Source organism: Emydura macquarii, unplaced genomic scaffold (assembly GCF_026122565.2).
Source record: "Emydura macquarii macquarii isolate MOO-44397 ecotype Brisbane River unplaced genomic scaffold, CSIRO-AGI_Emac_v2 contig_1644, whole genome shotgun sequence".
Classification (NCBI taxonomy): domain Eukaryota; kingdom Metazoa; phylum Chordata; order Testudines; family Chelidae; genus Emydura; species Emydura macquarii.
The window spans coordinates 18,465,901-18,478,447 of NW_027131781.1; the positions used below are offsets into that span (position 1 = coordinate 18,465,901).

General features: G+C 40.1%; 2 protein-coding genes across 5 annotated transcripts in view; both read left to right on the forward strand.

Annotated features, from left to right (window-relative positions):
- The window catches only part of SHC4 (SHC adaptor protein 4), a 46,789-nt gene extending 44,200 nt beyond the window's left edge, over nucleotides 1–2,589 (forward strand). The window contains exons 11-12 of the mRNA XM_067556124.1: nucleotides 892–1,145; nucleotides 2,031–2,589. Coding sequence (XP_067412225.1) covers nucleotides 892–1,145; nucleotides 2,031–2,186 — 410 coding nt within the window. The 3' untranslated portion in view covers nucleotides 2,187–2,589. The remainder of the gene's footprint in view (nucleotides 1–891; nucleotides 1,146–2,030) is intronic.
- A 4,582-nt stretch (nucleotides 2,590–7,171) lies between these two features.
- The window catches only part of CEP152 (centrosomal protein 152), a 51,891-nt gene continuing 46,515 nt past the window's right edge, over nucleotides 7,172–12,547 (forward strand). For all 4 annotated transcript variants that reach the window (XM_067555797.1, XM_067555799.1, XM_067555798.1 and 1 more), the window contains exons 1-2: nucleotides 7,172–7,292; nucleotides 10,213–10,346. In XM_067555797.1, the coding sequence (XP_067411898.1) occupies nucleotides 10,257–10,346 (90 nt within the window). In that variant the 5' untranslated portion in view covers nucleotides 7,172–7,292; nucleotides 10,213–10,256. The remainder of the gene's footprint in view (nucleotides 7,293–10,212; nucleotides 10,347–12,547) is intronic.

Sequence of the window (12,547 nt, forward strand, 5' to 3'; positions counted from 1 at the left end):
TGCATAGCAGATACATCATGCTGTAAATGCTTCCTTTCTGGCTGCATCATTCATGTTGTCTTACATTCCTGTACATGGCTGGAGTCATTCAGCATGACCCTCACAATTAGATGTGACATTCTCTTCAGTGTCAGTTAAAGCAGAATGAAAAATTAGATCTTTAAATAATGTGGCTAAAAAACAAACTTGTTTTGCAGGGGAGATCTGAATTTTTTAACAAAATATCTATCAGATCACAAATAATCAGATTGTGTTCTGTATGTGATTTTTCATGAGTAATTTCATTTGTAGTAATACAATAGGTGAAATTAACCCTGCAAACAAACAGAGCATTTTGTCTGTAGATTTGGTATAAAACAGAATGTTTTACAACTCACGCATCTTTTCAGAATTATTTTGACCCTCATAATTTTGTGTAGTTCATTCTATATTCAGATATGCAATTGTAAGATAGAATCTCATCTAAGGTTCCAGACTTTATGATTCTTTCCCAGAGAAACCCACCCCACTCAACCATTGCAACACCAAACCAAAACACTACAATATCAGAACAAACTTTTTAATGGCTAATCCCAGTTCCTGTTACCTAGCAACATGAGAGCTAACTAACCATTTAATGGATCTCACACTTTCCGGTAGTTTCTACATCTGTAAAGTGGGGGTGATAATTTTTATTTAACTTGCTAGGGTGCTGTGAATATTACTGTGTGCATAATACTTTTTAAATGTTAAATATTATTACTATCTGGAAGACTGGTTCAGAGTACAGCTTCAAATCTGAATCATTTGACACACTAAGTGTTTCGGTGGTATGAAAAATGTACTATCTCTTCCTTTTATGCTGAAATTTTGGGTGAAGGGTCCAGCATATTTCCTTTCATGTAATTTTAGAATTGCCAGAAGCCGTTCAGCAGCGTGCCACAACCAATATGGATAGTGTATGTGTTCTGCCACAAATAAAGCAACAGTTAAGGAAAGAAGATTGTTACCATGGCAAATTAAATAGGAAAGCAGCAGAGACCCTCTTGATCAATGATGGAGATTTTTTGGTGCGAGAGAGTGCAACATCACCTGGACAATATGTATTGAGTGGATTGCAAGGAGGACAAGCAAAGCACTTACTTTTGGTGGATCCTGAAGGCAAGGTATGAATAATCCATGTATTGAAAGTATCTCATAAAAAGGTACTGGCTTGCTCCAACGTTTCAAAGACAAAGTGCATATTTATCTGCCAAGGATGAAATCCTGGGTACTGTTGACATTAACAGGAGTCTTGCCAATGACTTCAGTGGGGTTGGACTTCACCCCCAAAGACTCTTAAGAGTGTGGTCATTATTGTAATTAGCTGTCTCACATGGATGTATAATTATCATATTCTTTGAGTATTAAATGTTGCTATTAAACAGCAGTTTTAAAAATCAAATGCTGATAGCATCCAACAATAAAATTGACCAGGAAAGTATTTCCAGATGCAGAAAAGGTAATGGAAAGAGTAGTTGTATTACCTGAAATATAACTTTCTAGGACTTCTGTACAGGTGCTTGAGGAGCTTCCCTGAGTGACTTTTCTTACGGGAGTGAAGCAGAAAGCACTTGCTAGAGGGACCAAGGGGAGATACCTCTCAGGAGAAGAAATTGTGGCTTTGCTCCACTCTCACAGCTGTGTTCCCCTGCGCCCAGTTCATCCATTCCATCCAGTGCACACATTCCATCAACTTCCCCTTTCTCTGTGCTTCGTTGCCTGTACAATGGGTATGATGGCACCCGGATATGTAACCAACACAAGACAGGCTATCACAGGTGTTATTCTGGCTGGCACACAGGCATGAGGAAAACCAGTTGACAGAGATACAGATAGCAGAACAACATTTTAACTATTTGTTCTGTTAAAGTGTGTGTTGCTGCAACCCGTCTTATTGATCCTGCTCCCCCTGAATTTAGTATTTTTAATTCCTGTTGACTTCAAAGGAGTGGGTTCAGGTCTGTTATAATTTTTAATTGAAAATAAACAATTTTTTTCTTCCTTACAAGGTGAGAACCAAAGACCACGTGTTTGATAGTGTGGGTCATCTTATTCGCTACCACATGGAAAATAATCTGCCAATCATCTCTTCTGGAAGTGAAATGAGCTTGAAACAGCCAGTGAGAAAACAGAGTAACACAGGACACATGCAATACAACAAATAACACTGTTGGATCTCATAATTTCTAAGGCAATTCATTTGTGAATACTGCGTTGACTATTCTTAAAAACTTCATTACTACAAAGCCAACTCAAAAAGTATAAACTGCACTTTTCAGCTGCTGTTACGAAAGACTTCTTTTCATGTGTATGTATAACTATATGTATATCTATGTAGAGCTATAGAAATCAATATGCATAGCTATATATATATATATAGTGTTAATCTTAGCAAAATGAACCCCCTGGAGAATGAGAGATCCATTTGGGAAAAAATATTAAAGACATGCACAGATGTCACTTTCAGGGTCATACTGAATCAGTAACTATTTAAAAGCACAATTAAACTTTTACATGAAAAAGCTCACTTGAACAAACTGCTGGGACATTAGTATGTGCCTTTTAATCATGGAATTATTGGAAACGAACATTATTTATATTGGATTAGTTTCGAGTGGATACATGAACATATGTAGGTTTAAAACTATTTGCCAAAACAAATTATTTGAATATTATTAAAATGTCACTTGCTTACAGTAGACACTAACTTCATTTCATTTTGCTTATAATAGCACTTTAATAGCAAATAATGTTTAAAATTAATTGCATACACCATACAGAAAGGTTGCCTGTTTTCTTAGTAACAATCAGTTTTTTAATCACTGTCTGACTGCTCAAAGATTTGAGATTATGCAACATTTACTACATTGAAATAAAGATATGTAAATGAAGTATAATTTTGGAAAAGAAAGTATCAAAGAGCAAGCATGATAGATCCTAATATTTTTGTGTCTTGCATATAATTTTACTATTATTGCCAACAATTTCTGGAAATGTCTCTTTTTAAAACCAGGTTAAATATATTTTTCATTGATTCAATAGATATTTACATCTTAGAGAAACTGAATGAGAGACAAGATGCATTTTGACAGGAGAAAACTATTTAAAATATTGTTTGAACTTTGCATGTTCTAGAGATTATTGTACAACTTTTTCCAAAATAATGTGATATCTTACCCTTGCTTACTTAGATTCCATTTGATCATAAACATTGAAAATGTCTTAAGAAAACATATTTTGTTTTGTCACAATAAATGCTGTAAATCTGAGCGAACCTGTAATCAGCATATCTGACAGAGTCAGTAGTTTATTTTAGTTAAGGAGCAGTGTTTAATGAGTAATATGAGAGAGAGCAGGTGGTAGCAGAGCTCAAAGTCCTGGTGGGGAGTTATCTAAGGGTTAGAGCTGGCTGAATAATGGGTTTTTTGGTTTGCTGGCAATTCTGAAAAATTGAAATAAAGTTTTGTTTTTGGTTAGAAAAAAAAACCCGCACAAATTTACAAAGAGTTTTGGGTCAACCAAAACTGCATTTTAAGGGGAATAAACTATTTGTGGGAAAAAATTAGCCCAGCTCTCATAATGGTATCCTTGCTTGGTTTTAAAACAATCAACCCCATGCACCCTTTGCCAAATTCAGTTCCATTATCCTGTGGTAAATGAGCTTCACTAAAAACAAGGAAATTCTGTTTCCTCCCATTCAACATGAACATTGCATAGGATGTTAGGGAGAGATCCTTGCTTCTTGAAAGAATATATAGGAGAAGAGGTGTGGTAATTGAAGGAATTGTGTTCCATTGAAGGGAAAATCTGATAATTTGAAGAGCCATTTTTTAAGCGGTGTGAAATGGCTTCCCCCTTTTTTCATCAGTTTCGAGGCCCGAAAAAAGCTATAATCTTTCATTCCTGTGTAACAAAGTCATTAGAATATTCTGCTCACATACACACCTTGAAGCAAGGAGACGCTTTGAAATGTCACTGTAGCTGATTGTCTTGATAACTGTCTGGCATGGCTCCTATTTTGTGCCTTCAGCATTGAAGACCTATGCTATTTCTTTTTGATTACAGCAAAGGTTCTAATCTGTAGATCAAAGCCCCAAAGAGAGTCATAGCAGCGTTCTGTATGGTTGCTGGCAAAGTGGTGTCAAGTCCTAGATTGGTGCTTTGCACACTTTCCCTCATAGCTAGAGTGCCACAGTGTAACCTGCTCAACACAAGTGCATTAAGACAAGTGGGAGCAGAGAGAACCCCTTTGGCTGTGCGTCTGTGAAAGAGAAAGAACTGCATGGAGCCGACCTGCTTCTTCACCAAGTTGGATGTAAGGAAGGGGAAAAGAGTGGAGCTCTTCCACTCCCAGGAAGGAGGTAGAAAGCAAGATTGTGTAGATCTCTGCCTCTGCCAGAATTATTGAAAGCTTCCCAAGACTTGAAAAACAAAGTATTTGGGGTTGTGGTGCCATGAGAGAAGAGTTCTCTGAATTTGGTATTGAAAAACACTGGCCTAGGACTTTAATTTTCCCTCATGCAGACATGTATGCAGAAAATATCTCACATGTGGGTATGGTATTTATAGCTTGATGAGAAATAAGCTGAAATTGCCACCCTGAAACTGAACATTCCCAAACTGTAAGAAAATTTTGGTTCAGGGCCTGAATTTGTGACTTGGGCTTCTCTTGGGTGTCACTGACACAAAATTGTGAAAGGAAAAGGAAAAGAAGCTGGCTAAAACATATGCTGATTGAATAATCAAGTGATATCTCAGAATCCATTGCTGTGGAAGAGAGAAAACAGAAGAATTTGGAAGACTATGGATACAACTCAGGTGCTGTACCACATCCATATACTGTTGACAACAGATGATTAAATCATAACCACCCTGCTGGAGAATGGACTAAGACTTCAGTTAGTCTTTTCTGAAACACAGAGAGGCCTCTACCATTTGAGTATTAATAGATTCTTGGTCCTCTCTGTGAGACAGGTGCTGCATACAAAGTACATTACCCTGTGCACTGTGGCAGAATTCTAGAAAGTTTCTCTGCAAATTTTTGCCTGAAAAGCATGTTACAGCCTCTGAGAAAAGTCTGTAGCATGAACTGGCAAGCATGTCTATGCACCTTTCTGTGCCCATGGGGATATTACTTTGCAACTGAAGTTGTAAGAATTGTTTAATGTATGTAAAGCTCTATCTGTGCTAATTATTAAGATGTCACTAAGCCCCACTAGGAAGGACACAGATGTACTTAGGGAAGCCATCTTCGCAATGCACAGCATTTCCGTCCCTTTATCAAAGTGAATGCAGATTCCACTGAAATGATAGAAAATTGCTTGAACAAATTCAAATTTGTATTTGGATCATTTCAATAAATAAAATGTTATAACACACACAACTAACTGTGTGCTCTTATCTGCCTCAGTACATCTCTGCTATCAGGACTTCCAAAATTGATACTTTATGTTGTTTTAAGCAGTGAAATTATGCTGTTTATGGAAGGTGTCAACAGATGGTGCTCTTACACATATTTCTTCTACATTCTTTTTCTTAGCAGGTGAGCAAATAATCCATACCAGGGAAGTCCCTTAGTGTTGTTAATTTTGTTATGCAAATTTATGCTACCGGCAGTGTCTGTGGCATTCTTTGAGTAGCAGAAGGGTTTTGTTTTTGCCATGGTCTCTGATTATAATCAGCTCTTGAAGCAGTTATTCTCTGAGAATTGAGCATTGGTGCTGGTGGGCTGAAAGTAGGGATTGTCTGAATATTGTTTTTACCACTTTGAACTAGTGTGTGTGTGTTAATAACCAGCTACACTTAAACTATGCCCAGTAATTAGCGCCAAAATGTGCCCCCTCCAGGTTTTGCACTTGCTCAAAAATCCAAATGGAGCCAGGGAGCCATTGCTTGACCACTTTTAAGCAATTTTTGGTCCTGTACTGCTGAAGCAGCCCCGAGTGTCTTTTCAGCTCTGTGATTGCAAGAGCATAGAAGTTTGACCCAGCCATCCCACAAAACAGGAAATTTCTGTGAATGAGATTGTGAGAGGGCCCAAGGGATCAAAACACCACTCAGATTTGGCTAGATGGAGGAGTACCCAGGTTAAATGGTGGTGTGACCTGGTAGACAGAGAATGCATTCTAACATAGCAGACTGCAGAGCACTCCACTTAGAACTCAGCTCCTGGAGGCACTGGCTCATGCACTGTGTGGCTGAGAGATCGGACTCCATGCCTGAATGTAACCTGGAGTCCCTGTGGGAGGACCCTGTGGGTAGAGGTGAGCAGGGACCAGGATGCAGTCCCTGCAGGGGGAGGGACTGGAATTTGACCCCCACAAAGTATCTGAAGTGATGCCTATCCGCCTCTGGCAAGCCAACCTGTAAGGCTCCAGCCATCTGCTACTATTCGGCAGAGGGACAACCTGTGTGTCCAAATCGGACAGTGGTGTCAGCGAAGGGGAAATGTTACAAGTATATGATATGTAGCATTATTCACAAACCCTGTCTCCCATTGAGACTTATAAAGAAATCAAGCAAAAATCAATTTAAAGTCAACCACAGGCTGCACTCAAATGGCTAATTTTAAACTGTTTCAGAACTCCCATCAGATGTCATCTCTGTGATGTCATCACCTTTCAGCCTAACAGGGTCGTGGGTTGCTATGTCATCGGCTCTTGCTTTAGTGTCATTGCATGGTGCAATGACACCCTGTCTTGATGCCAGGTCAGGATGACATCCTGTTGCTATGGCACCACCATGTTGTGTGGTGATGGCATCACATGGTGCTTTCATAACTTTACAGGGCAGACCCCTGGTGTGTGCACAATTCGAGATGTCCCACCTCATCCCCTCCTGAGGGGCCTGGCTTCAAAATGAAATCCTCCTGTTTCAGGCCTGGCTCTGGGATGCACAGTAGGGACAAGCAGGGGGCTAAGGCAAGGGAAGGGCCAGCAGCAGCGCAGGTAAAACCCGTCCCTACCAGCCATTGGCTAAGCTCCCAGCCAATCAGAGAGCAGCCACGCTTCCCGCGGCCCCCCGCGCCTGTTTTCAAACGGCAAACACTGGGGTTTACGGCGCAACCGCACATGAGTGGGACGGGATAAGTAAGTCCCGCCCCCAAAGCGGGGCACGCTAAGGGCGGAGAACGGTGTTCCGGTCGCTGATTGGAGGATTCGGCTATCACCCAAAGGAAGTTTGTTAGGTTGTCACGCGGAACGGAAGGTTACCGGTGGGATGTGATGGACTTGGAACAAAGCGAATAACCGTATCGCTCTGAGTAGGCCCTGGTGAGTAACGGTGCGGGCCCGGCTCTGCTCCCCTTCCGGGGTCCTATCGGGAGTGGGAACCTTCCGCTGGGAGGGACCCCTGAGCGCGGGCTGTGCCTTTCCCCTGCCTCCATCGCGGGGCGCGCGAGCCCCGTTCCCTGCCCGCCCGGGGGCTTGGTACAGCCCCCAGTTGGAGGCCTGGGCCCTGCCGAGCGAGCGGGGCCTCGTCCCTCCCGCCTTCCTCAGCGCCGGCGCTTCCAGGGCAACAGGGAGAGGGATGCGCCACCGGGCGGCAAACTCCGGCCACGGGCGTGTCCCTTCTAGCTTTCGGGTCCCCCCGTTCTGCTGCTGTTGCCATGGGGCCTCCTGGCAGCTCGCCGCCTGCGCCGTGAGGGAGGCATTGAGCCTGAGGGTGACTCCCCTGGCGTGGACGGAGCCCTGTGCCTGCTGGGGCCTCACTGAAGTCAATAGGGACCCGGGTGTGGGTGTGGACTGCGCCCACAGTCACACTCAGGCTCACGGCCGCTGGACTCTAAACATTCTTAAACTCCACTCGTGTTTAAGGCCACTGTGTAATAAAATACGGTAGTGGCCTTGCAGCCATTGTAGAGCGCCACTGATGTTTGACGTGGATTTTTTTTTCTCATCGCTGTGTAGCGAGAGCTGCTTTGGCAGAAGTAAAAGGGATGCTCTCTATTTTTAGTTGATTAAAAAAGTCAGTTGTCCTTCAGATCAAGTTATGGGTAGTATATCTTGATTCTTTATGGCGGAAAAGCCAAAAACCTTGAAGACTGTCACACTGGTCTATGAGCATCTTTCTAGCAAGGGGAAGTTAGAACAATACCAAATTCCTACAAACTGTGCATCAGGAAGGAAGCGCCACTGATCCTCATCAAAAGAGTGAACCTGATTATTTACACAAAGTACTGCAAAAACACAAAATAAAGAAACTGAACAACAAAGAATTATCCTGCTACCTTTTAGTTGTAGTCATCTTGGCTGTTATTTATAACTATATAATAGGTAAAGAAATCTTTAGTTAGAAATGTACACTGGGGATTTCAGAGGTCATCTATATGTCTCTGAAATTGAGTAGGTAGTGGGTGCTACCCTTACCTCTCTCTGAAAATCCCAGCTGTAATTTATAAGCTGATGGTATTTCTCTTAACCCTGAAGTAACTTTAGAAAAGGGAGGCTTGCCAATAGATCTAATAATATGTGTATAGTGAGCAGCTGTTATGTTTGTACTTGTGATTAAAAGATGAATGTGTGCACTCTGATTATGTGCGCAGGACTTGAAAAAATAAGTGTATTTATGGTGAGTAGGTGCTAGCATCTTCTGCAGGATTCAAGCTTGGAATGACCATCACAAACTTCACTACCTTTTGTTGGATGTGCAAGGTGCTCTTATTTGACCTTGCCTCTTCTAATATTTTTAAAAAGAGCATGTACATAATAACATAAATAAAACATCCCTACCAAAATATCATTCTGCACACAATTCTCATTCTGGGGAAAGTAGGAGAGAGGGAATGAACCACACATGACAGATGTTAGTCCTATCATTATGTACTTTTGGAAGCTGCCCAGATGCACCTAAATGTAATACAATAGGCTTTCATATAAAATATTCTTACAAAGATCACTTTTCTGAAATCAGGCTAAACTATTGCATTTCTGTCTTCCTAAGTCTGCAGACTGCTCCCGTGCCTTATTTACTGCTTATCACTTTGTCAAACTGCAGTAAAATGAAAACTGACCAGACCTGAAGAAGAGCTCTGTGTAGCTCAAAAGCTTCTCTCTTTCACCAACAGATGTTGGTCCAATAAAAGATATCACCTCACCCACTTTTTTTTTGGTCTATTTTACTGCTACCCACAGAGTTCTGAATAGCTGTATTGAAAACTGACAAAAATTGGGTCCATTTCACTGCTGTGGCTTGGGAATTATCAGTAGCTGCAGACACAGGTGCAAGATCTATTCAGTAGAGAGGCTTTAAAAAGAGAGGCTGAAGAAGGGGTAGATGAGGACTTGTTGCAGCCAGTAAGCTCAACTGCCACATACTTTGCCATCCTTCTGTGAATGATGCCGCAGCATTAATCACTGAAGTAACCATATGCATATTTTGAAGGAAATTTTGGGATGAATGTTGTTTATGCTTTAGGAAATACTCGGATTATGTATGAGCAGGCAAACATCTTTCAGCTAATTATGTACAAAACTTGGTTATACTGTTGATTCCAACTGGATGTCATCTGCTTTCCTTAATTTGGGAATGATGCCTTTACTAAACCTATTGTTTGGGGGTGAAGTGGGAATAGCAACATGTTTACAACTGTTTCTCCAAAAAGGAGAGGGGGAGGGTAGGTGTAAAAGTGCTGTAAAAGCTGCTTCAATAATTCTGGTATTGCCACTTGTAGTTGATAAGAAGGGACTTAAATTCCTAAGCAGCTAATTAAGGCTGGTCAAAATTCTTTAATTGACCGGGGACTTCTTTTGTTTCTGTTATGGTTTGTACCAGTGCTTTGGCAGCAGCATATTTCCAGCTTTTTTTACATCAGTTACTTGAACTATAAAAACAAAACAAAAACAAGATTAATAGAAAGTAGCCTTTATCCACATATACTGAGTGATACTAATTCCCTAGAGGCCCAAAGTTTTGAAAAACTTACATTCCAAGGAAGTAATCTTAAGTGAACTGCTTATTTAAATGTTCATGTAATGATTAAAGGCTAAACACTTTGACGTCTAAATGTCATTTATTTAAATGTTTTAATTTCTAAAACACTGAATTCTTAGAAATTAAAAAGTATTACTAATACAGTGAGATGCTACAGTGGAAGATCTAGTTAATGCAGTACATATTTTAAGTAAACTTTTTGCTGCATGTCTCCTTGATTTTTGTTGTTTCTCATGTAATTTTTTCCTCCTCCTGTGATAGGTTTTAAACAAGTTGGACAACAAAAATTTTGTTATTAGAAAACAATGTCACTTGACTTTGATGGTGGAGCTCTACAAACTCAACATGAAGAAGAAGACGAATATGACCAGGAGGACTATGCAAGAGAGCAAGAGGTGAAAGCAAAGAAATCACGTAAATCTTGTTTAGCTCTTTCCTTTTCATTTCTTTTATCCACAGTTGTATTTATTTTGAAGGTTTATAAATCTGAATTAATTCCCAAGGCTGTCAGGAGAACACAGCATACAATACTACAGTACTTAGTTTTTAAAAGAATTACACCAAATGTCAAAAAGAGATGAGATCCTACTTTTTAAGGAAGGAAACTCACAACAGAACGTGCAGTATTTGTGAGAACTGCACATATTGAATACATGAGACTGGAAGCTAAAGGCCTCCATCACATGAGAACTGTGGTTATTTCTCAGCAACCTCTTCCCTTGTTAAGATTACTTACTTAAGAGGCTAAAATTTTGGTAGGGGTTGGAGAGCATTTTCTGCTCTGGTTACTGGCTTGCTGGTGTGACAAAAAATGTTTTAATATTTTCATTTTGGAGTTGAGGCACTTCCTTATCTGGATATTTGGATGCTTTCAGGTTGGCTAAAAACTGATTATTTTTTAAATGAAAATTGTCACACTTTTATTTAAATTTCAATACAGGTTTACTTTCTTAAAAAACCTATTTAAAAATTAAATATGAAATTGGCAATCTAAGGAGTACTTATTATAATCTATTAAAGTGATGTACATTAAATATAAAAAATATTAAGCAGCAAATCTTTGCTGCCAAGTTTTAAAGAAAGTCAGATCCCTGAACTGGTGGAAGGTTAGGACTTGGATCTCTCAGAGAGGAGGGCAGTATAAATGTCTAGATGTGTTCTTGCCCAAGCACACACAGCACAAACAAATTGCTACATAGCTTTCACACAGTGTCCAGGGAATATTCCCTGATTCTCTAATCCCTGTGCAGGTTTAATTTATCGTTGCTCTCTTGCTGTGTCACTCACACCCTTTTTAGGGTCTTCTCTGCAGTCAAAAGACACGATGGCTCTTGTAATATCTCATAATATATCACAAGCACTCTTGTGTGTGGACACTAATAATGTTTTATAGAAATGCCAAAGTTCCCTAGCACAGGCTGACCTTTGGAGGAGCTACGTTTCTGTAATAATGCTATTTAATTGATAATGGCAATATTTTGATCACTGCAACACTTTTCAGGAGAGTTAGTAATGTTAATTTCAGTATTCTAGCCAAATTTAAACTTGGGTTACTTAACGTATAACTAAGACAGCAAAATTTATTTTCCATTTCTTCCTGCGTGCATCCCCACCTACTTTAAAATAAGGTTTAATGTTGTCAGGGGAGACAAGGTTATGGTGACATCACAATCCGCTTGAGTTTACTTTTGTCTATGATCTCACTAGAAACAGCTGAAGGGTTTTTAGGTTTTTAGTTCCTTTTATTTTATTTTTTTGGACACTTATACTAGATGAAGGCACATTTCTTGACTTCCCAAGGTCAGTTGTTTCAGGAACATTGTGAACTATGCCACTTAAAGATTGATGTGTGTGTGTTTGGGTTGTGAGAAGAGAGTTTCTGACAGCAGTACAACAATTGTTGTAGTTATGTAGCAGTTGGACTATTCATCTTTATCCTTTAATGAAAAGGGGCACTGAGAGGATTGGTCATACCTGTTCTGCTGTGTGGGGGAACTCTTTGCCCTTGCGGACGTTGAGGCCGTATTTGTCCCATGGTGAAGTGTTCTATGCTTTATGTAAACTTGGATAATAAAGATTAGACTTGGGAACAATTAACTGCATCACTTGATCTTGTTACACAAAAATTATTTTGCTTCTCTTTGTAGCAGTAGCGTCAGTGCCCCTCTCCTTGGTTATGGATATTAATAGTTCTTTACAGTGAGAGATGCAGTGTGCCTGAACTGAGAGGAGATGAACAAAACAATTAATGTTCCATATACTTCAGTGGTGGGTGATCTTTTATTAAGAGGTCTCTATTGATGTATACTATGGCTAAGGTGTATTCTATGAAAGAATTCCTTGTGTCTCATTCGTTTTGCATCAGCTTATGTTTTCTGCCATGGTGATATGGGGATGGGGCTTATTTTTTTGTTGTGGTAATCTATCAATGCTGTTGTTACCTAGGGTGGCAGGTGTGTGGTATTCCCAGGACACTGCATTGGTGGTGTGATGTGAGGAGGGGCAGAGTTGGCAAAGCCTTCATGAATAGTGTACTGAAGAGATGCTAGTGGATGACCTTTTCCTTGTATTGAGGCTATTTAAGAACATAAGAATG